This window comes from Nannospalax galili, unplaced genomic scaffold (genome assembly GCF_000622305.1).
Source record: "Nannospalax galili isolate Female #2095 unplaced genomic scaffold, S.galili_v1.0 scaffold710, whole genome shotgun sequence".
Lineage (NCBI taxonomy): Eukaryota > Metazoa > Chordata > Mammalia > Rodentia > Spalacidae > Nannospalax > Nannospalax galili.
Genome location: NW_008328349.1, coordinates 1,049,533 through 1,075,461, shown reverse-complemented (window position 1 = coordinate 1,075,461; position 25,929 = coordinate 1,049,533). Strand labels below are relative to the sequence as shown.

Below are 25,929 nucleotides of genomic sequence, written 5' to 3'. Positions count from 1 at the left end.
ACTGTGTATCTTCCTCAAATGCTTTCCACATTTCTTCTCTCCTTTCTTTTTTATTTTCTTTCTTTTATTTTCTTTCTTTTTGATACAGGGTTTCTTACTGAACCTGGACTTCTCCATTTTGGCTAGCCAGCAAGCTCTCAGGATCCATCTGTCTCTGCCCTCTCCCACAGCACTAGAGTTATAGATGTCCACTATTATGCCAGACTTTTACATAGGCTCTGGGAATCCCAACTCATGTCCACATGCTTGTGCAACAAGCACTTTGCCCACTGAGTAATCTACCCAGCCCCAAAATTTCAAAATATTTTTATGAAGTAAAATTTTCAAACTTGTGAGCTAAATTGGAGGATATTTGATATTTAGTTAAGCAAGGCAAATAGAGAAGCACTTAGAAAAAGACAAATTCCTGAACTGATTTCTACTTGCACACTACATTGGGACAAGAAAGTGGGAAAAATGTATTTTTCAAAGTGTGGTTGGTAATTTTGTGGGGATCAAACCAGAGGTCTTAAGAATGCTAGGCAAGTGCTCCACCACTGAGCTACACCACAGATGAACTAATATTTTGAATTAATTTTTGTTCTGGCAGTTTCCAAACCACAGATATGCAATGCCTAAGCCTACAGAGAAGAACTCTGTGGAAGCTATGTAAAAACAAAACACAAGCCTAAAAGAAAACGGGTTTAGGCTGAAGGTATAATGCAGTGATAGAACAAGTATTTAACATGAACTGGGCTAGGGTGTGGGGGGAAAAAAGAAGGGGGTGGAGATGGCTCCATAGTTAAGAGCGTTGACTGTTCTTTCAGAGGACCCAGGTTTGGTTCCCAGCACCCATATGGCAACTAAGAACCATGTGTAACTCCAGTTCCAGGAGATCCAACACCATCTTCTGGCCTCTGAGAGCACTGCATGCACATGGTACATTTACATTCAGGGAAAACACTTGTACACATAAATAAAAATAAAATTAAAAATTTTAAAAGAGGATGGAGAAGACCACAGATTCCAACATTATACTGTTTATTGCCATTATTTCAAGGAAATAAAGGATAGTTATATGAGGTAGTAGAACACCCATAAATAAGAAAGAAGACATATTATGAGGCCATTAGTCCAGGAAATAAATTTAAGTAGCATTCCCCAAGGTCTTCCCACATACAGAACAAGGAGGACGAAGAAGCAGAAGCAGTAAAGCAGGCTGTGTGCATACAGAGCACACTGGACTTCACTGTCACACATCTGTAACTTGCTGATCTCAGATTTGAGTTGTCACCATACCTGCTTCTTTACTCACGTGTTCCCCACATCTAACCTATTCTCCATCTGCTGGCTTTATGTAATGAACGCGTTTTCCTATTTTTAACACTGTTCGCTGTGCTTGTGGCATACACTCTGCTCACACCAATCAAGAGCTGTGTCTTCTGTTTCCTTCCCATTTTTTCCATTATTCTGACTCCTACCTAGGAGCTAGTGAAATGATCATGGTTTTGTACAAGTTTACCTCTTTTCTGTTCTCACTGAAATTCTGTATGCTTGCCTACTTATTACCCACATCTGCATCCTAACCTCCTTACTACCCACCTCTGCACCCCTATCTTCACACTGCCCACATCTGTACCCTATCTTCACATTGCCCACATCTGCACCCTACCTTTTTACTGCCCATATCTGTACCCTTACCTGCCACGGTCTAGCTGCTGAGGTCCTAAAACCTAAGTGGGAAGGTAGGGGATGAAGGAAAAAAGACACAGAAGCAGCTGGGCTCAGGAGGACCTGCAAGCTGATGACCAAGCAGATGGTTTACTGAAAACCTACAATATTTTTATATCTTGTCTCAAAGCAGGGAGCCTTATTATAGAACTTTTACACAAAACTGCAAGTTCTCTTGAACTTGCCTCATTAATCATTTGCATTTTCAGTTTCATTAATTAATCGTTTGTATTTATATCTGCAGCACCCAAGCAGAACTAGGAAGAGAAAAACATGTACTTCAAGACCGAGTTCCAGGAACTGTTCTGTGCAGGTTCAACCTCAGGCCAACCAAGAATGTGCCTTGCCATATCCTGTTGACTGTTCTAACTTCTGCACCAGACAGCCCTGAATAGTCAGCTCCCAAAATTTCCCTTCTTGCTTACCTTCTTGTATACCCCTACTTTCTCCTTATTAAAGTCTAAGAACCATTGATGGCCAATGTTTGTTTCTCTTTTGGGACAATGTTCTGACCTTTGTAACTTCTTTTTTTATTACAGGAATATTTGTTAACAACACTGTTTTTGCCTCTTATCTCCTTTATCTCCTTTTTAATTCATCGTGTATCAAGAGCCAAGAAAAGTGCCCGACACATACCAGGTAATGAGTAAAATTTGTTATTTTGGTGAATGTATGATTGAGCAAATGGATATATGAAAGAAATGTGGTTTGGGCACAAGGTAATAACAGGGCTTGCAAAACAACAAACAGAAAAATGTGCTACTTGTTTGAATGCAGTGAAAAGTACAGGCAATTTTCACTGTGAACATGTGCGTATGTTGACCACAGATCTAAAGTGATGGCTGCATGTCTAAAGTTAATGTGTTTCTGCGAGCTGCTTTTCAAATCAGCAAAGTCTAAAATATTGCTGAAGAAGATCAGATTTTATAACAATACCATTCTCTCACACTAGCTTAGTAATGGTATAAGAGGGGAAGGATGAAGGACGGACAAAGGGATGGACACAACTAAAATGATGTGAAAACATAAAACACCTAAGAAGTAAAACTTCCAGATAAAAACAGCACAAAGAGCAAACTACTTAGGCTATTACTTCAGGAACAGAGTTAAAATTTTCTTTTTAAGTTTTAAAATTCTTGTTTATCTTACAAAAATGTTGCGAAATCAAGTATTTAATATGTAAAGAGCATCCCTTGTGAAGCACATCAAATCCTGGTACATATCCTGTTAGACTGATTTGATTTAGTGGTTAAATAGTAAGGTATTATTAGTTGCTGTTATTACTATTTCGGGCTAATTAGTATTTAAGGCATCAAGATGAAATGACCATTGATTTTATGAAATAACCTGCTATCTAAAGCCCTTCAGGACAACAGGGTCCCTTTTGACTCAAGCTCATCAAAGCTGAGAAGCACTTCTCAGAGTAGCTGGTAAGAAAGAATGAGGGGAGCATGGAAGTCTGTGTCCCAGGAGAGGCATACCATCAAGGGATAAAAACGTCAACAGCTACAACCAGAAACGGTGGGATTTCAGGGGCTGATTCAGCAAAAGCTGAACCAGAGTCACAAGCAAGACTAGAATTCTCCACCAAAATTTTAGAGGGGAAATTTTCCCCTCAAAGGGGCCAGGATTTTTGTAAAAAGTTTTCCCCATTTGTACTAATATAGAAAAACCATTAATTATTATAATGCACTAGTCAATTAGCATGAAACATTCTACTAATGTAGCAAATCAACTTCCCACCCTACTTATTCAGAACTGAGAAACTGCCTTTAAGAAGACCGGATTGTCTGCTGACCACCACTTGACAATGAGTCTACTTAAAGGTATTTCTATATATTTCTTACAGAGGACAGAAACATTTCATGTTCTGTGTCTTAAATTTTTAAGTGAGATCTATACCTCTTTCAATTCCTCACCTTAAGAATAAAAACAAATTAATTTTATTTTATTGGTATAATATCAATGATTCTCATGCATTTAAAATATTTCCTTCATAAAACACAAGACTGGTTAGATATGGCATATTTCCCATTTTCTGAGCGATGAAAACATTCTATTAGTAATAGCATCATAAATAATATTTAATATGTCTCAATCAATATATTTCACCTTAATAAAATTAATATATTGTCAATAATGAAGATATCCTTATAAGCTATAAGGTATCCTTATAAGATATACTTGGTATGTATGATTAATCAATTTCAATAGTAATTCATTTAACCAGGACCCTTTAGGAAATATTGATCTAACAGGAATTTATTAAGGTTTAAATTGGTTGATTTCATGACATAAAATGGAAATTACTCCTCAGACTGTAACAGTTTACTTTATTTCCTCTTTTTCTACTTTACCTTCAAATAAATGGTTAGAAATATAAAGTTGATTAACATGCCAGGTTGTTATTAAAGCAATTTTCTGATCTATCAATGATTCTGGATTCCACATTATTTATAGCTCCAATTTTGTATATAGTGATTATGTCTAGGGCCAATGATATTTTCTGATTTCTCAAAACTAAAGAATTTAAGACAATGTAATAGTATTTTCACTTATCTACACTGACTATTTAATAGCTAAAGCTATGGCTATGTGTGTGAAGTATCAGAAAGATTTAGAATGGGAAAATGGGGGGAATGTGGAGCAGCTAATATCCTGAGACAGCTTTCTGAGAACACCAAAATGGAGCAAAAAACATAAAGATGTTCAATGTTTCTTTTAGTGTGTATGTAAGTGTAATGCCTGTAGAGTCAAAAGAGGGCATCAGATCCCCTGGAACTATAGTTATGGATGGTTGTTAGCTGTCATATGGGTGCTAGGAACTGAACCCAGGCCCTCTGGAAGAGCAGCCAGTGCTCTTAACCACTGAGCTATCTTCCAGCCCCAAGATGTTCAGCTTTTAACCCATCTTCTCACACTTGAGCCCAAGACTGAAAAAATGAGAAGTTGAAAGCTGATGTATGCCCATCAGCACTCTCCATATAAGAAATAATAGAAGACCGGGAGTGGGGATGCTACCCTAGTCTACACAGCAAGTTCCAGGCCATCCAGGGCTACATAGCACAACCCTATGTCAAAAAACAAAACAAACAAGCAAAAAATAATGAACAAGAGGGGAAAGAATTATTAATGTGACAAAAACATCTGAAATGAAAATAAAAACGATAGACTAGAGATGGTTCAGTGGTTAAGATGTGTATGCTCTTTCAGAAGACTCAAGTTCAGTTCCCAGCACACACAGTAAATGGCTTATAACTTCAGCTCTAGGAGATCCAACACCCTCTTCTGGACTCTACAGGCACCTGCACACACATGCACATTCACACACAGACATACACATACACACTTAATTTAAAATATCATAAAAATAAATATTAAAAAATAAAACACAATAACCTTAAAAGTAAAAAATGAGTAGGTAGCAACATGAAAAAAATCTGTGATATATCAATGGCTTCTACAATGTAATGATAATAACATACATACATATTCATGGATACAAGGACCAGACAGTCATTCAAAGATGAAAATAGTTCTTGCTAGTTTTTATTAATTACTAATAATAGTTTTTATTTTTAAATATTTTATTATTTTTATTTTATATGTCTGAGTGTATTGCCTGCATGTATATGAGTGCACCATGTCATGATATGCCACAGAGATCAGAAGAAGGCATCGGATTCTCCTGGAATTGGAGTTAACCACAGAGCCATCACTCCAGCCAAAGTTTTCAATATTTTTATATGCTACCTTTTATTTAAATGCAACAGGAGCTATTTATGAAAACTAACAGTTGTTTTCTAAGTTCTAATAAACAGTGCTACTAAATCTATTTGGAAAGTTTGATTTTTTTACGGGCTTTATCCACATTAGATGCCCAATAAATCCTAAATAATCACCACCTTGATGAATCACAGAAGACTTCAGGAACTTTCCAAAACAGTCTTTAAAAATAGGGAGTTAGGAAGGTAAAACTACCTAGAAGAGTAATTACTTGTGTGTGTGTGTGTGTGTGTGTGTGTGTGTGTGTCTGCCTGTCTACTGGCTACTGTGTCATTTTAAATTACTACCATTACTGATTTCCTCAAAAATGCTTAGAACATTAAATATACCACATATTTTAATCCCAATCAGTAAGCTCGTTGAATAAATCAGTTAAGAAAAGAATTAGAGATCCAAAAGCTGAGATTTCCAAAAGGAATTAAGGTAAATTTGAAGTTGTTTTTTTTTTTTTTTTTAAAAAAAAACCTATTGCAAAGATGACAAAATCAGGCTAGGTGGAGGCAAGAAGATAACAGGATCACAAGCTGAGTGTAAGCAATACGAGGTGGTAGTGTAGAGCCCACCCTGTCTAACAGTACAGCTGACATGCGTGAATGCAGACTCAACTAGGGCTGCCACATATCCAAAATCTTTCAAAAGAGGCCAGAAATACAGATGTTCACACGAAATTTCCAAATTTGTAGTCACTAATGATTAACTAAAATTCATTTTAATTTTTTATTCCCTGTAACAGACAATAGCTGCCCTCGTGCTTATTTTGTTTCATGAATTTTCTGTTTGTCACCTCTGAGCTATGCAGGAACTTCACAAAGGATGGTCTTTATGTACCAGAAGAGGCAGGAACCACATTTTGATTTAGGTTTTTCATATGGAAAAGGAAAGTAGAGGAACAAAATAGTGACATTAAAGTAAACTTGGCATACGAGTAAGCATCAATCAACAAGTGCTACAAACTATGAGAACATGAGCCAAAAACCTAAAGGTTTGGAGGAGCAGAATTGTCAGGGAATTCAGACATTCTAAGTCACTACAAAAGGAATAATAAACATGGCTCTCTTTGCTGAAATTACCTTAAAAATGCTAGGAGAAAACAAAAACTAGTCAAGATGAGAGAGCCATGAACCACAGAACTGTAGACAGGATCCAAGTGTGCCCTGTATTGCTCCTGCTGTTCACTTTCTTTACCCTATCCCATTCCTTCCAACCCTCTTTTCCCTTCCTGGGCTGTTGAAAGGAAACCGCTAGAGACTTCTAAGACATGATTGAGATCTAGATGTGGAAAGGAGAAAACAGGAAGGTAAATGTAAAAGAGGTTTCACGTCAGTGGCAAAAGCCCCATGTCATCATAGTCCAACTACAGACTGAGTGAAAGAAGGGAAGGGCTGTTTACGTAACTGTCATTTGCATCACATGCACCCAAGGAAAAAGTGTTTACCTGGTGGAGCCACGGTTAACCTTTTTTCCTTGCTGAGCCGATGCCCTTGGATGAGTTCACTCATGGAAGGGGGACCCTTCAGAAGAAATGATTCTGTGGAGGTGGGATCGGGGGGAACTCTTAATAAATTCTGTAGGTAGGAAGCCCCTGAAGTCCTGGGACGGCTCTGATCACAAAGGGAAGGTGAAAATTGTCTTGCAGGAGATCCAAGAAAAATACATATAGGAAACAAAAAAGTTTTACTTTAATTACCTTTCAACACCTCACCATGGACAACATTATTTATATTGGCATTTAACTGTTTTTTAAATATGTAAATCAAGATTTTTGGTAATTTTTTAGTTTCCACATCAGGGTACAACCCTTTTGGAAACTATTTTGGATACTGGAAAAGAGGTTTATTATAGTTAGTCAGTTGAACCACAAATAGAAATAATATATGTATTATTTGACTCTTAAATGAAAGCTCCTTAAATGAACAATTTTAACTACATTAACTGTAAACACAGGGCAAGTAACTTGACAATCAGAACTTAGTAAGAGGTCGCAAAATCAAGCCACTATAAACCTTGCAAGTGGTTTTTATGAGCTATATTCACATAACTAATAAATAAATGCATAAAAACTTATGTTTAAGGAAAAAAAGCATACATATTCCATCTCGTTTTATCTAAAAGGATTTTCAGTTAGTCACCAGTTTTTTGGTCTTATGGACAAAAGTTCCCCCACAAGAGCATACTCATATCCTTGCTCCATGACAGCAAAGCTGATTAATAGCATTGTTTCTAGAGATGTGACTTTTTAAATTATAGCCCATGTTGACAGAGCTTCATTTTTAATATTCACTTTTATCCATTTTAGGTTGGAAGCAAGGGAGGCATATTTATGCACAGAAACAGCAGCAAAAACATTAATAGACACTTGAAAATTACATTATGGTTAATCAATAGGTGGGGTGGGGTGGCAGAAAGACCAGCATTAGCAAGACCCATTAGCAGCTCTCTCTCTCTCTCTCTCTCTCTCTCTCTCTCTCTCTCTCTCTTTAAATTTTCCTTCCCATTCTCTATGCTCCACAACAAAAGCACATTAATTTTTGCAATCAACTGAAACCTGTCCACTGTACCACACTATGACAATCACTGCATGCATACCTTTTCCTCTGAGTGCCACTGCTGACCCGAATGGTGGGTGTCTGTGAGCCCTGACTATGCAGGAGGTAAGTGTCTATGGTGGGCACGGTGGCTGGTGCCTCCCCACTTACTTTAGGGCTGCCGATCTTGCTCTTTCCAAGTTTGCCTTTGCTGCGTCGGGACTGCTCATGGTCAAATTCTAAGTCCTCCAGCCGCTGTGTCAGGGCGAGCTTTTGCTGGATAGCCATTCGCAATAAAGTGTTTAGAGTCTTCTTCTCGTCCTCAGCAGCCGCTAACTGTCTCTGCATCTCATCCAACTGTGTGACATATTCATCACATCTGCAACCCAAACAAAAAGGGATTGGGAAGCAATCCTGATGAAGCTAAACTGAAACTTAATTTGAAAAGTGAAGCACTCCTGTTACCCTCAACCCAGATACCTGAGGCACACTGTAGTCTCAAAACTTTTATTGCACAATACTGTTATAATGGAGAACAATTTGATAACATAGTTTAAGTTTTATCAGAAGCATGTATGTATAAGGAAAACACAATAATCTATAGGATTTGATATCGATGGTTTCAGCATCCCTTGGGGGCCTTAGGATGTATCCCTCACAGATAAGGGGGACTATTATATTGAATATGACTAGAATTTAAAAACTTAGAACACCAATCTTCCTAGCAAAAGAATGGAGATAACCTATAATAGGAGACAATTGGAACTGGTAGAGTATGTTCAGCAATTTGTGGTTCAGCCTCACAAGTATTGCATCCATATAGGGACATACTAGATAAATAGCATGAACCCCAAGGGCAGTTGCCATGGAAGTTGGTTTGTGGTGATAACTTCATATAATAGCCATCACTACCTTAGGTATATTACAATGGCTGTCCCTATTGCATAGAATTGTATTCTCTGAAGAAATGTGACAGGTTTGTTATAGACAATACTTTTTAAAAAATATTTCATTTATTATTTTTATTTTATGTGTATACATGTATTGCCTGCATGTAGGTAAGTGCACCCATGTCATGCACTGCCCGCGGAAGACAGAAGAGGCTATCGGATCCCCTGGAACTGGAGTTATTGGCAGTTGTTAGCTGCCATGTGGGTTCTGGGATTCGAACCCAGGTCTTCTGCAAGAACAGCCAGTGTTTTTATCCACTGAGCCATCTCTCCAGCCCCATAGACATACTTACAGCAGCTAAAGGAATGAAAAGGTAAGTAAAGAGAACATTTCCTTCTTTATCTGTATTTGCAGATTTTATTTTAGTACTAATTGCAGCTGACACTGTTTTCAATATAGTAGATCTGCCTGAGTTAAAAAACAAAATTTTTAATGATTTTTCAACCAAATGACAAAGTAATGAGTTGCTGAAGAAAACCAGGATTTTCAGAGCTTCATACAGATACAGCGGGCCATCAGGAACATCTTAAGTTTCATATTTGTGCTGAAGCACAAACATAAGCTCTGTGATGTTTCCCCACTGAAAGTGGGACCTGAGCCCATCCACATAATTTGGAAAAAGTAAGGTGAGAGGAAGCTCACTCTGAATTTTTGCTGCTTTTAAGGTATTAGTAACAATTATTCTTCATGTACTAGCAGATAGCTAATGAACTCATATTGTTACCAAAATAAGTTATACAAACCTTGAAATTGGCACAAGTCTGAGGTATTATAAAGAAAAAAAAAACAAACAAAAAAAAATGGGTTCTGTGGTGAAAGTGCGTTAGGAGTGTCCCTTTTCTTTAACTTTCAATATCAAGATTGTAGGGCAGGTCTGGAGAGCTGGCTCAGCAGTTAAGAACACTGGCTGCTCTTGAAGAGGACCAGGGTTCAGTTCCCAGCACTCACATGGTGAAACTGTGTAGTGACAGGTACAGATACAACTAATATTTGTGTTTAATTAGTTGGGCAATGTGAAAAATCTGGTGGTGTCCATAAATACAAATTAGATTTAAGAGAAATGTAATTTAATTCATGATGTGCTAAAGATTTGATGATATCTTCATTATGAAGGTATCTTATCACACAATACTAATGGTAAACACCTTTATATTATTTATGCACTTGGGTCATAGAAATAATTTCAGTGGAGATAATATAGTGTTTGACTCCTGAAAGTCCTTAAAAATTTTTTTGGGGTGCTAGGGCTTGAACTCAGTGCCTCACGCATGCTGAGTAAGTGCTCTAACCCTGAGCCACATCCCCATACCCTTTTAAAAATAAAATCTAATTCTTAGATGCATGTGCATGGGGATACGTACCTCAGTAGAAGAATGCCTGCTTAGCATGTAAGGTCCTGGGTTTACTATGCAGCATCACATATATACACACAAAAATTAATCCTTTTGAATACACGAACTCTAGATAAAGCTTTCTTTTTTAATTGAGTTTTTATAATTTTCATACAATATAGTTTGATATTTAGATCCCCTTCCCTATTTCTACTTCCTCCCACTGCCCCCATCCAATTTAATGTACTCATATATTTATAATGACATATAAATGACATATATTTATAATCACATATTTATAAAAAATGTACTCTCGTACATGTAATATGGCCTATACAATCCGATATGTGTCCCCAAATGTCCTCCAATGTAGGTCCATTCACTGGGCCCACCAAGATCCATCCCTGTAAGACACTGTCTCTCCCCCTTGTAGAAGCTTTCTTATATTAATTTAAGAATATTTTTATGTACTAGAGTTATGTGATACAGTGTGCCCATCAGCGGGCTCTAGAAACAAACACATATCTAGTATTTGATTTGTCAGTTAAGAATCTGATTCAGTCCTCTCTCTCCTTTTTGAGGCAGGATCTCACTATGTAGCCCTGTCATCATTTTTTTCATGCATACCAAATATACTCATGAGTGTTTAAGGTGTTCTTCCCATGTGCCATCTCCAGTTTTAGAAAGAAAATCAGTTACCTTGTTGCAAACATTGCTCTCAGGGATGAGAAGGTTGCAGCATCTTCTTTCAAAGCCTTCAACTCATTCCTTAGTTTTGTCATCGTTTCAGTCACCATTGCCTTTTCATTTTCATATTTGTTCTTCAGATTAGCTAGAGCCACCTCAGCTGTCTGAAGTAGAAAATCACAGTGCTCACCATCTCAAACCAGGAAAATCTGCCCTGCACATCTTTTATCCCAAGTCTCCTATTTCCTCCCATAAATGGAAACTGAAATTGATTGGGTCGGATTTTTGCAGAAGCTTATATACACACACTGAAAATAGGAATGGTTTTCTTTAATGTCAAACCATGTTGTGACCTGATAACATGTTAAACAGTCCTGGAAGCCTGCCATGAACCAGTCAGTATCTGAAGCCAAAGTAATGACAGTAGTGCAGTAAATACTTCATACAGACTGTTAAAGGTGCAAGTGTTGCAGACCTGTAGAGAACCAAAAATGAAACTTTATACATGAAGAATGTTATCAAGAATTTAGAAAAGAAGCACTGATTCCAAATGAAGTATGTCAGAAACCAATTATTTTTGTGTCATTAGATTTTTGTGTCACCTGCTCTGTAGATCTGAAATAAAATAAAAGAAATAGACCATTGTAACTTCTTATGACAAACTATATGCTCAAAACAAAGAAGTAACAAAGTATTTCCTAAGTCTTTGCATACAACTTGCTCAAAATGATGAAATGTGGTCAATTTTAATTCTTTGTGATCTCTCAAAAAAGGAGAGACTCCAAAATATTGAATGAATTAGAATATTTGTCAGAATTTTGAACTGGGGCATTTTTGAAGTTCCTGGAATTAATAGTGCTTTAAACAAGAGTCAGCCTGGCACAGTAGAAGGTAAAAAAAAAGCACAGACTGAATCAATGGATACCAACACCACAGCCAAAGTTTAGGAACTGCCTGTCTGGTGCACAGCACAAGATGGGAATGCTGGAGTCAAGCTAAAAGCATAGTATTTTTGTAAACTGTAAAACTATAGGCTTATAGAATGTGTAAAAATATCCAGTGCTCCTCTCTGCTCCTCCACATTCCAGAGACAACCACATTTTCTCATGCAGTGCCAGGCTTGTCCTGATACAAGATGGTAAAGGAATGAACCAATTTGTCCATATTGGGGGCCTGGTTACCAGGCCTGCCTTCAACTCTGGTAAAATGAACACTGTTGCCATCAGTGACCCCTTCATTGACCTCAACTACCTGGTCTACATGTTTTAGTAGGATTCCACCCACAGCAAATTCCACAGCACAGTCAAGGCTGAGAATGGGAAACATCATCCATGGGAAATTGATCTCCATCTTCCAAATAGGAGAGCCTGCCAACATCAAATGGGGTGATGGTGGTGCTGAGTATGTTGTGGAGCCTATTGGTGTCTTCACTACCATGGAGAAGGTTGGAGCCCACTTGATGGATGGAACCAAAAGGGTTATCTTCTCTGCCCCTTCTGTTGATGCCCCCATGTTTGTGATGGGCATGAACCTGAGAAGTATGACAACTTACTCAAGCGTGTCAGGAATGTCTCCTGAACCACCAACTGCTTAGACCTCCCAGTCAAGGTAATCCATGACAACTTCAGCATTGTTGAGGGATTCATGACCACAGTCCATGCCATCACAACCCAGAAGACTGTGGATGGCACCTCCAGGAAACTGGTCATGGGGTTGCCCAGAACATCATCCCTGCATCTTCTGGGGCTCCCAAGACTATGAATCAGGTCATCCCAGAGCCTAAAAGGAAAGTCACTGGAATGGCCTTCTGTGTTCCTACCCCCAATGTGCCATCATGGCTCTGACCTGCCTCCTGGAGAAAACTGCCAAATACGATGGCATCAAGAAAATGGTGAATCAGGTATCAGAGGGTCCTCTAACAGTCATCCTGGGCTACACAGAGGACCAGGTCATCTCCTGCAACTTTAACAGTGACACCCACTCTTCTACCTTTGCTGCTAGGGCTGGCATTGTCCTCAACAACCAATTTGACAAGCTCATTTCCTGGCATGACAATGAATTTGGCTATAGCAACAGGGTGGTGGACCTCATGGTTCACATGGCCTCCAAGGAGTAAGAAACCTGGACTCACCCCAGCAAGAGAAAGAGAGAACCCTCAGGTGGGGAGTTCCCACCCCAACACAGCCCCCAAAACACTGAGCAGCTCTCTTCAGAGTCTCCATCCCAGAACCTAGAAGAAGGGGAGGGGTTAAGGAGCCCTATTCTCTTGAATAGAAACAATAAAGTTCACCTCCCCCAAAACATATCCAATACTCATTAAAAAGTTAATAATGGGGGGGGGCCTGGAGAGATGGCTCAGCGCTTAAGAGCAGTGGCTGCTCTTGCAGAGGACATGGGTTTGATTCCCAGCATCCACCCACATGGTGGCTATGAATCACCCTTAACTCCAGTTCCAGGGAAATCTGAAGCCCTCTTTTGACCTCCACAGCATTGTATGGCACGGGTCCACTCACATACATGCAGGCAATACACTCATACACATACAATAAAAATAATAAAATATTTTTTAAAAGTTAATAATGGGATTTTTCCAGGAAGACTATAATAACTTTTATGCTATTTTGTGCTTTAAATGAATATCACTCAATTTTCTTATGCAAAGCACCAACTTATACAGAGTTACAGAGATACAAGGATTCTTTTTCAAATGAACCAAAATTAAGATGAGATAGTTTGTTAATGTTTTCATTCCGAAGTAGTTTCTTATTTATTTTGGTTTAATTTAAATTTAGATTAAAATGAGAAGTTACTCAAAATTTTTCTGTATGTGTTGTGGCATTACTATTCAGTGGAATCTATGATGCACAAATTGGGGAAATTATCAATTGTTCAGTTTTTGAAAGTTTAGACAAATGTTCATTTAGGACAGAAACTAAGTTCAAATTGTGAAGATGTAGATATAACAAATATGTAATCACATGATCAGTAGGTAAGGGGAGGAGTGAGAGGGGTAAATAGACAACTAAATCTCAAACAGAAGTGCAAGTTCATTTACCATTTGTGAGAAACAACTGAGGTTTGCTTATAGATTTGTCTGTCTACAGACTGCACAAAGCTTTTTAAATTTTTAAATATCTAAAACCCATTGAGTTTATTGACATCTGCATTCACCACATTCTCCAAACACTCTAAGGTTTACTTTCTAAATTAAAAAAAAAAAAAACCTTACAAAGCAGGCATGGTGTCACACACCTTTAATCCCAGAACTCAGGAGGCAGAGGCAGGCGGATCCTCTGTGAGTTCGAGGCCAGCTTGGTCTACAGAGTGAGTTCCAGGAAGCTGGAGCTACAGGAAGATCCTGTCTCAAAAAGACAAAAAAAAAAAAACAAAAAAAAAACAAAAACAAAAAGAAAAAAACTAACAATAACAAGCCCACTAACCCCTATTTTCAGATATAAGGATCTTCACAAGCATTTCATGAATGCTGTATCCTGTTTCTGACACTTTTGTCCCTCTCTACCTGCTGTTCTTCTGTCTGAAATTACTTCCTCTTCCCATAGGAAAATAACTTCTTATTAAGAACAAATTCAATTATAATAGCTTCTAAGAGGTTTTTCCCAATGCTTATAGGAAATGTCCGTTGTTCCTCTGCAATATTCCCATAACTTGCATTACAGCATTGTGTCCTGAGGGGTACTTTTTCCTCTGAGGGGCAGGGCCTGCTGCAGAGAATTGGCTGCAGAGATTTAGCTATGGAAAAGGAGCTGTGGAGAATTAGTCACAGAGGGAGGAGCATTGGTGCCATCTTGGCAGCAGCAGTGTGGAAAAAAATGGCCCTGGTATCTCTCCCACATGGACACGAGAGGGGGCGTTTACTGGCCTAGGGTGAGACTCTGGGCCCACGAGGCATGAGGCATGGGCAAAAGCTCAGGGAGACTGTGGGCAGAGTGCGGAAGTGATCTGGAATGGTGGGCCACCAGGTGTGGGGCGCCCGGGTGTTCACCTTTGTAAGTTACTCTATTTCCCCTACTCATGATATAAACTATGAAAAATTCATATAAAGATGTGTTATATGGTTTGTCTAATAGCGCCAGGAGCAAGGGACCTAAGAGAACTCGGGCAACAAGCATGTATAACATCATACTGTTTATTTGTTTGTATTCTGCCCACCTCAGTGGGTATGGGGTGCCCGTTCTGGAAGGCAGGGATCATGTGTTAGTCTTTGACTCTTCACATCTAGCACAATCAAGTACATAGCTGATGCTTTATAACAACTTCCTTATCCCATCAGAAGACATCATGCCTCTGAAAAGAATCCTAAATTACAATACAACATTAATAGAGAATACAGCGCGCCTATTTTAAAACAAGATAATTCCCTTTTTTCCTAAACCATGGATTTTTACATTAGCCTTATTAACATTCCATAATCTTTGCATCTAACTGATGTCACCTGTTTCTACTTGAAGTTATTAATGGCACATAAGTACTACAGCAATCAGCTCAGCATTAATCAAATGTATAACAAATGCATGGGTAGATATTTGTCACATAATTTACTGAACCACTGCAGGCTGTAGCTTGAATGTAATGCAAATAGTACCACAAAGCACTGTGAAAGTATACACTTAGCTAGGAATGCTTTGTTCTCCTCTGAATTCCTGTGGCATTGTTTATAGTCATTGAAATTACTTCAAATATTCTACCTTGCAAGTACAACTGTGTGTTGAATTCATACTACGGTAATAATGACTTATTTCTGTATCCTATTTACTACCTCCCCTGAATGCTTGCTCACAAAGTAATCTGTCTTGACTGATAAGCTACCCTTATCTTTTCAATTAAATATCTTCAGTTTTTTTTATAGATCAAGGTTGCTAGTAGTCAATCTTCAGGAAGAAGTCAGGAAACTTATCTGACAAAATACCTCAGAATATTATATCCTGGATAGAACTTATGTGAGTCTGATTTAATATATCTACTACTTATGACCATTCTAAACTGTTGGGTCTTTGAATTACGGCTGTTACAGAAACAATTTCCTTTTTACTGATCTCAAACTGAAGTCAGATGTCTCACAATTCCTTCATTCATCTTAACATTTTCTGCTTTCATAATGTGATGGCACAAGAAAGCCCTGTTTTACCCTTGGGTTTATATAAACCATTATCATTGCTTGTGGTATAGATAGGCAATTTGTATATCAGTGGATTCACGGGAACTAATGATAAATAGTGGAAAGTAGATGATAACAATAGTGGTGTGGTTTCACTGTGATTAGAGCAAAGGCAAAAGAGACTGAATAGGAAACTAATCTTCACTCTCTAGAAAGCATGCACCCCCATTCCTACTATTCACTGGCATTGCCAGTGTTTAGTGCATGGCTGCTTCTTTTCATCACACCAATATTTGTTTAGCACTCCTCTCAAATAGGTGTCTTTTGAAACTATCTTTTCAAATAAACAGTAGTATTTTCCTGTACTCCCACCCAAGCAAAACTTAAGAATGGGAAACAAATTCAGTCACCGAGGAATTAGTCAGGTAGGTCATGTTAAAGCATCCTACTTATTCCAGAGGGACATGACCTATAGCTAAGAAAAGTACCCTAATGCTTCAGTTCTGGTCGAAGTAAATTTGCAACTGAGTAAATCTAAAGTTTAGATATGTGGTCAGTGATGGAGCCAGAGTTTAGGATTTTGGTTGTTATATTATTGATTTTTTTCCCTCTTTCATACACAAGGTCACTAAAATATTGGTTCTAAAATATTTTACTTGTTGGCAAAACCTTCCTGGCTCTATTTCTATCATGCAGATCCCACAGCTGTATTGTCCTTCATCCATGAGACCATGACTTGATCATTTGGCTGTTAGGTCTTGTTTGTCTAAGTCTGGGATGAAGGAGAGGAAACACCATTTCTATCTTGCTACAACACTATAAATTGAGTGTTGGAGCTGAAACCCCATCTCTAAAGTTGGGTCTAGCTATTGGCTGTCAGACTTCCTTCATCCTGTATGCACCAGCCTCACATTTGCTTTGGCTGGCTTCCAGACAACTGTCTCTCCTGCCTCTCTCCCTGGTTGGTGTGAGTTGCTGGGCAAGCCTCTTTCACCACCCTCCATAGGCTGTTTCTATACTTTCTGGCCACCAGGATACTGCTTAGCACTCACTGCCTGAGCTCTTCACTGTATCTGCAGCTGGATCTGTTACTCCTTTAACTTCTTCACCACCTGTACTACCTAGTGGGGCACAGCTATTCTCCTCTATCACCCATTCACTTACTATAAATTTTTTAAAAAATTAAATTTAGTGGGTATGGGTGTGTATGGATACATATGCCATGACCCACATGTAGAGATCAGAGGACAATTTGAAGGAGTGAGTCAGTTCTCTCTTTCCATCATGTGGATCCTAGGGATTGAATTAAGGTCATCAGGTTTGGTGGCAAGCACCTTTATCCATTGAGCCGTCTTACTCTCTTTAAAATAAGATTACATTCTGTTTACCACTAGAATGTACTTTGATTTATTGTTCCATGGACCATGAATTTGAACTTTTATCCTGGTACTAAAAATTAAACAAAATCAGGGAATAAATTGATTTTATTTTAAAAGGCTTTCACTAGTAAGCTTTCACCAGTAGAAGGAAATTACCTGCTTGTTGGCTTTCAACACTGCTCTCAGTGTGGCGATCTGCTCCCGTTTGGTGCTCAGCAAGGACTTCAGCTTGAGAATCTCTTCCATTAAGGCCTCCTTGTCCTTATCAATCATGGGAGCCAACTCTCGGGCTGCTGCTCTCTGACGAGACAGCTGTAAGGACCTGTCCACCGCTTTCTGCAGGTGCTTGATTTGGTCCCGGATTATGGCATTGAGGTTGTAGATATTCATTGGCTCTTTTCGGATGTCACTTGTATCCAATACTGGAGATGATGGTGGGGCAGTAATAACAGGGGAGATTGTGGGAGTCTTAGTTGGACTTGGCTCTTTGCTGGCCTCTGTGTTTTCTTTTGAAACTGGTTCAGATGAGGTCCTTGGCTCTACTGGGGATGACACACCCCGCCTTGCTAATCTTGGAGACAGAAGCCCTCTGGGATCATCAGGCCCCTTGAGGCTTCCACTACGGGTGACTCTACTTTGCCTGTAGTAATCCAACATGACCCTGTTGGGAGTTTCATTATTACACAGACACACATGGTGGTAAAGCTGAGCAAGCTCTTCGCTAAATGTCACCAACTCATCCTGGGCTGTATTGAGGGTGTTGTGATTTTCGTTGGCTATGCCGGTCATCTTTTGCAACTCCTTCTCCATGTGGGCCATCTTTTCACCACTCTCCTTGGTAGTTTTCTCAAGACTCATCACCTGCTCATCATACATTTGAATCTTACTCTCATATTTGGTCTTTTCTTCTGTATAATTTTCTACAGATTTGTTATATTTCTCCTTTAAGGCTTTAATTTCTGCTTTCAAATCAATGACCTCAGTGACTGCCACTCTGTATTTGCATTCAAGGATTTCTAAGCCATTGATGTCCACCTCGTAGTCATGGGCCTCCTCCCCCGAGTCCCGGCCCTTCTCACCATCCAACTCAGACTTGAGTTCCTTGCTGTTCTGCAGGCCCCTCATGGCATTGACATGCTCTGTGAGTCGGTGCACCTGCTCATGCTGCTCTGTCAGTGCCCCCTTGGTGTGTTCTAGCTGGGTCTGTGACTCCTGGAGGCTGGCCAAAAGAATGGCCTTCTCCCGCTCTACCTGCAATGACAGAGGGTATTGTATGAATGATGTCAGTGAAAAGCCCATGATGAACTTAATCCATTTGGACAGGAATAAATACATTTTAAAGTACTCACAGCAGAGCCACTGTTCCCGCTGTTTCAAATTAAATTCAAATGTTTGCTTACTCAATAATTTTGATAAATCAATCTAAAAGTATCTAATTCATAATATGGTATTTGATGGAAGCCAAGCCATTTGAATTTTTCATAAAGGAAATGCAAAAATCTCCAAATAGTCTGTGGTTGGCATTATGATCTCAGTAAAAATGAATTTTAGGAGTTCTGTTTTCTTTTTCTTTCCTTAAAAACTATATTAATTCCCTCTAAAGTTTAAGCATATTTAATTAGCACAGAAACTAAAACTGTTTCCAATAGCCCTTCAGTAGAAAAATTCTTTTCCTAAAAACTAATCAAAACAAAATGCACTGAATGTGTCTCAAGTTGGCTGTAGAGGTAAAGTGTCATGGTAAGTGAGGTGATGTATTTAGAAGAACTTCTGGTCATACTCTGCCAGTTTGTACTTAATACATTTCCTAGACTCCGCCAGGATAGCACCTACAAAATCATCCAACAGAACATCGGCTTTCCACGCGTGTTCCACTTGCAGTACTGCTGTCCACACCTAATATATTTATGAAAGAATCAATTCAATAATGAGAGGTATTCAAATTTTACTCACATGTGTATGTACATAGATGCACATACTTATTCTTTTCCCCTAGACAATTAAGGTTGCTCTAATTTCAAAAAATTACTAAATTACAGATAATTTTATAAAACTCCAGCATTATATTCTGTCAGCTGTTAAAGCTTAGAACACCTTATTGTATTTGGATTTCAAAGAACAGTGGTGCTTAAACTGCTTAAGATTTATTGTGCTTCAAAGTAATAAATGCAAAAGACTTCAAAGCTTAAAATAACTACACATTTTAAGTGTCACTATTTTAATCTCCATCTGCAGAGAGCTTATCCAAAAGAGACTTGAGCTCATTATGATCTTCTGTAGCAACTATTCTCTATCTACAGTTTTGTCTGGAGCTAGGGATTTTATTTTTCTCTGAATGTTGTGCTTGTAAAATGTTTACTGTAACTATACAGTATATGATAATTATCAGTAGTGTTATCATATTCCATGGAAACTATTTTTTATTTTTCTGACAGCTTATTTTTTTAATGAATATATTTATACTTAATAAAGAAGTGAAATTCTTCTGTGAAAGGACAAAGAAAATAATCAGAATTTATGTTAGGAGAGAGGCTGTCTCTTCGGTGCACAGGGAGGGGAGGGTGAGGGATAGACTTTAAGAATGTGGATTCACCAGAGAAGGAGGACACAGAGACACCTTGAATAATTTGAGTGCTAGAAGCTTCTGGGGTGCCAAGTGCAGTTAGGGATCCCTGAGGAAGATGAGGAGGAGGACTCAGACCTGATGCTGGAGGCCTGTGCTAAGGCTGCCAACTGGATGCTAGATGTCCTCCACCTCTCTCTTAGCCCTCTCCCACAGCTCCAAGGACTTCCCCACAGAAATACCTGTGACATTGCCAATTCATGGACTATCCAGTCTTACAGCTTATCAATTAAGAACTGTATATATAGGTCAGTTTTTGACAAGAGGAAAATCCCTTGATATAGAATTTGAAAGTCAGGAACATATCATACCTTTGGAATCAGCCCTGACGATCTGGGCTTCAACCGAAAAGGAACATGACAAAGCACATGAAGAAATACAGAATTTAAGTAAAATTCAGGCTATAGATGTATGGGATTTGGGAAAATGGAGGAATCAGAAGTGTTTGAAAGACTATTTGGTGTCAAATTCTCACGGCTTTAGGAAAGGAACTGCTTAGGATAATCTCTCAGAAAGGTCTAGCCCACTCCTTTTTTCAACACTTCAGCTACAACCACATGATGGAGAAAATTAAGTTATACAAATTATGTGCTAAATGAAAAATCAACTTTCCTAATAAAGGCATCATCAAAAGTTGTAGAAAGTGAAAACACAAAACAATAACTTCTCAAGCCAAATGGTAATGAATTCTGAAACTGAAATTAATTTGAATAAAGGGAAAAATGGAAGAAAGGAAAAACAAGAACCACTAAAAGGAAGGGATTATTTATGTCAGAGAAGTAACCAGATACTGATGAAAAACAGAGACCTAGTTAAAACAGGAATGGCTTTAGAAGAGGAAAAATATTTGAGGTATGGTATGAGAAAATATGGAAAGGTGAAATGGGGCTAAAATATTGTTAACAACCAAACAAGGATTTTGTTAAAAGACAGATTGAGACCTATGAAGAAACTAAAACTAATTTGCTCAGACACTGAAGGCGGAATTTGTCAGAGTTTGGTAAAGGTACATTTTGTTTTAAAAGGTCATTGATGCATCTTAAAGTTTTTGTTTTAAGTATTATTTTTCTGTGATAGTTTAATTACTGAGCATTTGTGCTGTTGAAGTAAATTATATACCATCATTGTATATTTTTTTTGGTCTTTTGAGACAGGGTCTCCCTGTAGCCCCACCTGGAACTCACCTGGCCTGGAACTCACTATGTAGACCAGGCTGGCCTTGAACTCACAGAGATCCAGCTGCCTCTATTATATTCTTTTACAATCTTTATTTTGGCAGAAAAAAAAAAACATAGGTTGAACCCTACCAAATTCAATACTCACCTCAAATCCTGTTTTAATAAAAAAGTAAAAACATAGGGACTAGAGAAATGGCTCAGTGGTTAAGAGTGTGTACTGCTGCTCTTCCAGAGGACCAGAGTTCAAATCTCACAACTGCCTGTAACTCCAGCATTTTACTCAGATGCAAAAATTCACACACAGACATACACCTTCACACATAATTTAAAAAGTAGTAATAAAAATATTTGTAAGTAAAAACATGATCAAAGAAAAAAAGTATTTATAAAGGGGGGTGATATTTCAATTTACTTATGCTATATCTGTAGGCTAAACTCAAACTTAGAAAATGCCACATAAAATGAATTTCTTAAAGAATTGAATTATGACAGCCCTTTAATATAATTACTTGATTTATAGACTGACATACTTGTTGAAGTATTTGTTAACAGAACAATAAATATAAAAAATAATCTATGAATTTTTACATGCTTGACTTTTCCTTTCAGTGGTTTCACATAAAGAAAAGAAAAATTGTATTGGCATAGGACAGAATTTGTAGAATTAGCAAAAATAGCTTTGTGATTATCTTAAGAACAGCTTTACTTTTCAATTTTAAAATTTTAACAAAGATGGTTTAAATTAAAGCTTCTTTAGAACTGGAAAAAAAGGATTCATATTAGGACTTTCTGTTTGTCTTGTTTCATTTTGTTTTGTTGTGTTTTGTTTTGTTTATTTTGTTTTGTTGAGACAGGATCTTGATGCTGTGTATCCCCAGTGGGCCTCAAACTTGTGATACCTCTGCCTCCACCTCTTGAATGTTAAGACTAAAGGCATAAATTGAGTTCTGTAACACAAAGAGTTAAAGCTAGTTTATAAGCTATCAACTTTCTTGTTTCTTTTTTAAATAGTGTTGAAATGGATGAATTTTATTATATGTAAATTATATCTTAATATTTTATTTACTTATTTATTTTTGAGGTTTCATTATGTTACCCACCCAAATTCCTGAGTTCAAGTGATCCTCCTGTATCAGACTCCTATGTGCCACAAACCCCAGGTTAATACTGTTATTTTTCAAAACTGACAAATTATAACTGCATATACTTTGAGGCGCACAATGTGCTGTTGTGGTATTTGTACAAATTATAAGAGTAAATCAATCTATGTAACATCTCTATCAACTTACAGTTTTATGCTGTGTTAAGGACTTGGTTTATAGGCTATGTCAGTGCCAAGAGGTGGTAGAATCTTTAGGAAGTGGGGTCTTGTAGGAGAAAGTTAGATTGTTGGGGGCATGCCCTTGTAGAGGTACTGGAACTCTGGCTTGCTCTCTCTCTCTCTCTCTCTCTCTCTCTCTCTCTCTCTCTCTTTCTTCCTGGCCTCAATGAAGTGAGTGGGTCTGTGTTGGAGTATGTTAGTTTGCCTTTTAGGACACAAGATGCCCCCCTAACCCCAGGGAACCAACTACCCCTCCCTCACAGGGCTGATCACATGATTTACAGGAATTCTAGTCCTGATCAGTAAAATGAAACTATAAACCAAAACCAAAACCTAAGCTGTCTGCTCATGTATGACCTGATCATTGTGCTCTCTCCTGAATGATCATTGTACTCTCTCCTGAATGACTTTAAAACCCTATATAAGCTCGCTACTTCCTCAATAAAGTAAATCTGTGTCTCTGAACCTGGTCTCCTGTGTCTGATTGCGGCTCCGCTGACACAGCCTCCTCACCAGCCCTGGGGTCCGGGATCAGGTGGCGAGGGCAGCGACTATGAAAGTGGCACGGATGGAACAGCCTTGAACTTGTTACCCTCAAACCTCACCCTCCAGTGTACTGGCTTATAAGAGTGCCACCACACCTGGCCCATACCTTTGTCCATTCATTTATTGATAAAAACTTAGCTTCCATTTCTTAGCTACTCTAACAATACTACAATGACAATGGGAAGGCATATATTTCTTCAAAATACTGATTCCAGATTTTTTGGATACATCCCCAGAAGCAGGACTGCTAGATTATATGTTAATTCTATTTTGAGCTTTTTGAAGATTTTCCATAAACTCTTTTTTCTAGTCATTTATCACTCTACTTGACTCTTGAATTATGCAGTTTCTATAATAGGATGCGCAGTATCAATATATATAAAGAGAACTCAGAAAGAATTTATACTTCCTGCCTGAAGTGGTGTTGCCCTGACACTATGTATATGTACCCAACAACAACAAAAGCAAATAAATAAATAAAACTCTGAAAAAAATACCAACACAGAAGAAGCATTAAGTAGAGAATCCATCTGCTGTAAATGAAGAATATCTATCTTTCAAACTGAATTAAGTAGCATACAAAAAGTATTAGACAACAGGATCAAGTGGAATTTATCCTGGGAATGCAATGTTGATTAAACATTCAAAAATCAGTAGATACACTACATGATGAATAGAGCATAAGACTGAAATTATATGATCATCTCAATACATGCAGAAAAAGAACTAGACAAAATTTAATATCCCTTCATGATAAAAATAGTTTTCAATCTATAAATCAGAAGGAACTCCATCAATGTGATAAAGGATGTCTATAAGACAGCCCTACAGGAGGTGAAGAAATGGCTCAGTGATTAAGAATGCATGCTGTTAGGATCTCCAGAGGACCCTAATTGAGTTTCCAGCAGTAACTCCAGAGCCAGGGAATCTGATGCCTTCTTCTGGTCTTCATGGGCACTTCCATACATGACAGGCACATACACATAAATAAAAATAAAAATTTACTAGAGCTGGAGAGATGGCTCAGTGGTTAAGAGCACTGACTGCTCTTGCAGAGGACAGGGGTTCAATCCCAGCACCCACATGGTGGCCACAAACCGTCCTTAACTCCAGTTCCAGGGGAATCTGAAGCCCTCTTCTGACCTCTGTAGCATTGTACAACATGGGTGCACTCACATACATCAGGCAATATACTCATACACATAAAATAAAAATAAAAAATTTAAAAACCAAAAAATTAAATAAATATTTACAAAAACAGTCTAAGAGAATATTTTACTTAATGATGAAAGACCAAATGCTTTCCTTCTTAGATAATGAATAGACAAGATGACTGCTTCTGCCACTTTTATTCGACACTGTACAGAAAGTTCTAGCCAGGAAGGTAGACAAGAAAATGAAGTAAGACATATTCATACTGGAAAAGCAAAAGTAAAGAGACCTTTATCCACAGATGACATGATCCTTGTATATAAAAATTCTTACAGAATCCATTAAAAAATTAGAGCTACCAAACCAGTAGAGTAGGCTTGCACTGCACACAATTGTGGTATAAACATCTATTGCATTTCTATATACTAGCAGTAAAAAATTAATAAAGCAATTACATTTATAAAATAATTAGGAATAATTTTAACAAAAGAAGTATAAAATATATGCTCTGAAAGCTACATTACTAAAAGAAATTAAAGAAGACCTAAACAAAAGGATAAGCATCCCTTGTTCATGGATCAAAAGTTCAAAGTCCAGAAATAGTCCTATATATCCATGGTCAATTGATTTTTGATAAGGATACCATGACAACTCAGTAACAAAAAAAGAGTATAATCTTTTAACAAATGGTGCTTGCATAAGTGAATGCCCACATACAAAATCTGACATTGAACCTCTACCTTACATCATATTTAAATATTAAGTGAAAATGGAATAAAGACCTAAATGTAAGAGCCAAATTAGAAGACTCTTCGAAGAAGGCCTATCTGTAAGTTTTCATGACCTCTAGTTCCAGGGGATCCAACACCCTCTTCTGGCCTCCCTGGGCATTGCACACATGGGCACACTTATTAACAGGCAGGCAAAACACTCATACACATAAAACTAACTAACTAAATAAATGTTTTCAAAAGAGTAGATAAAAATAACTGTTGGTGAGGATATGGAGAAATCAAAATCCTCATACCATGCTGTGGGGATATAAAATGGTGTAGCCACTGTGGAAAATTGGCAGTTACTAGGAAGGTAAAACAGTTACCATTTGGCCTAACAGTTCCACTCCTAGAATTCTATCCAAAGAATTAAAACATATGTCACACAAAAACTTATACATGAATATTCATAACAGCACTATTCATAAAAGCAAAAAAACTCATGTCCATCAACTGATAAATGAACAAGTGAAATGTAATAATCTGTACCATGGAATATTATTTGTCAATATTAAGGAATAACATATTTTGACATGATGGACCTTAAAGACTACATAGTAAGTGAAAGAAGCCAGTCACAAAATCTATACAATCTATGATTTCATTCATTTTAAATATCCACAATAGGCAAATCTATTAAGATAGGGTTGGACAGATAGATGATAGATAGATTAGATAGATAGATGGATAGATAGATAGATGATAAATGATAGATAGATGATAGATAGATAGATATGATAGATGATTGATAGATGATGGATAGAAAGATGATATATAGATATGGATAGATAGAAAGATGATAGATGATAGATATAAATAGAATAGATGATATAGATAGATGGATGATATAG

General features: G+C 37.8%; 1 protein-coding gene and 1 pseudogene across 9 annotated transcripts in view; one reads left to right on the top strand and one right to left on the bottom strand.

Annotated features, from left to right (window-relative positions):
• Bicd1 (BICD cargo adaptor 1) overlaps positions 1–25,929 on the bottom strand; it is a 207,635-nt gene that overhangs the window by 22,319 nt on the left and 159,387 nt on the right. For 4 of the 9 annotated variants that reach the window (XM_008827061.3, XM_008827056.3, XM_008827050.3 and 1 more), the window contains exons 5-7: positions 17,642–18,736; positions 11,003–11,154; positions 8,193–8,400 (exon numbers count right to left, since the gene is read on the bottom strand). In XM_008827061.3, the coding sequence (XP_008825283.1) occupies positions 8,193–8,400; positions 11,003–11,154; positions 17,642–18,736 (1,455 nt within the window). Of the gene's footprint in view, positions 1–6,931; positions 7,126–8,082; positions 8,401–11,002; positions 11,155–17,641; positions 18,737–25,929 lie in introns of all 9 variants that reach the window. The other 5 variants (XM_029560467.1, XM_017796548.2, XM_029560487.1 and 2 more) reach the window with 3 other exon arrangements.
• On the top strand, positions 20,067–20,771 carry LOC108490481 (annotated as a pseudogene).